Source organism: Chanos chanos, chromosome 12, assembly GCF_902362185.1.
Source record: "Chanos chanos chromosome 12, fChaCha1.1, whole genome shotgun sequence".
Lineage (NCBI taxonomy): Eukaryota > Metazoa > Chordata > Actinopteri > Gonorynchiformes > Chanidae > Chanos > Chanos chanos.
In genome coordinates, this window is record NC_044506.1 from 21,056,014 (window position 1) to 21,056,950 (window position 937).

At 42.0% G+C, this 937-nt stretch overlaps 1 protein-coding gene across 1 annotated transcript in view; it reads right to left on the reverse strand.

Annotated features, from left to right (window-relative positions):
* Positions 1 to 747: 747 nt before the first annotated feature.
* iffo1a (intermediate filament family orphan 1a) overlaps positions 748 to 937 on the reverse strand; it is an 8,123-nt gene continuing 7,933 nt past the window's right edge. Inside the window, exon 9 of the mRNA XM_030788579.1 lies at positions 748 to 907. Within this exon, the coding sequence (XP_030644439.1) occupies positions 748 to 907 (160 nt within the window). The remainder of the gene's footprint in view (positions 908 to 937) is intronic.

The following is a 937-nucleotide window of genomic DNA, read 5'->3' on the forward strand; positions in this document are numbered from 1 at the left end:
CTATCACTTTGGAAGCTCGAGTTCAGCAAGCCCGTGTTCACTCTTCAGATAAAATGGAGTCTATCAACAGTGGATCTCCGTTAAGCAGTGAGGGACTGAGAAACATAGTGCTGGTCTGAAACAAGCCTGAGTCATTTAAAAGGTTCACTCACGTCACATGACTTCAGATTTACCTGCTGTTTCACGATTTATTCGCTAAAAAAAAAAAACTGCCCCTTTTTCGCATCATCCATTTCACCTACAAAATCAACGACGCGGTCATGTCCCATGTAGACACGTTTCAATGCTCTTCACGAAACTTTTACCGTTTGTTTTTATATATGCTGCCTGTTCATTCTTTCCCCGTTGTTAGATCTGAAGTCTGATATGCTATTTTTTTTGCCTAAAGACGTCTAAGTGGAAACACAGCTATGGGAATCAGAAAATAAAAACAACAGAGATAGTGGAAAAGTATTATCTGGATTGTTTTGTTTTTTTTCCAAAGGCCAAAGTGCAGCCCAATATGTGCTTTTGTGAGAAACAGTTCTTTAGGTGAACATGTGACTCTTGGAATGACTATGACCAATATTTAAAGTGCTTTTTTATGAAGGCAACTCCCTCAGCTGCAGTAATTATTTACTACAGAAGGGGGCGCTGTTGGACTTAAAGACGCCCATTCAGAGGTGCTCTCAACATTAGTGCGTGTGTAGTAGGCTAACAGAGATAAAAAATAAAGAATGCAGACCATTGCAGTATGGGCAGTGAGTTTTAACACTTTTTCGAGGCTAAGTGGGCAACAGCAGGATTGGGCTGGACATCACAGCCCGGTTCAGTACTTCCAGAATCACCAAGGACCGGCGTTTTCTTCCTCTCCTTCTCTCCATCCTCACCCTCCTCCACGGTCATAGGCATGAGAAAGGGGGATTTTCTGGAGGAAAAAGGAGGAACAGTTATTGAA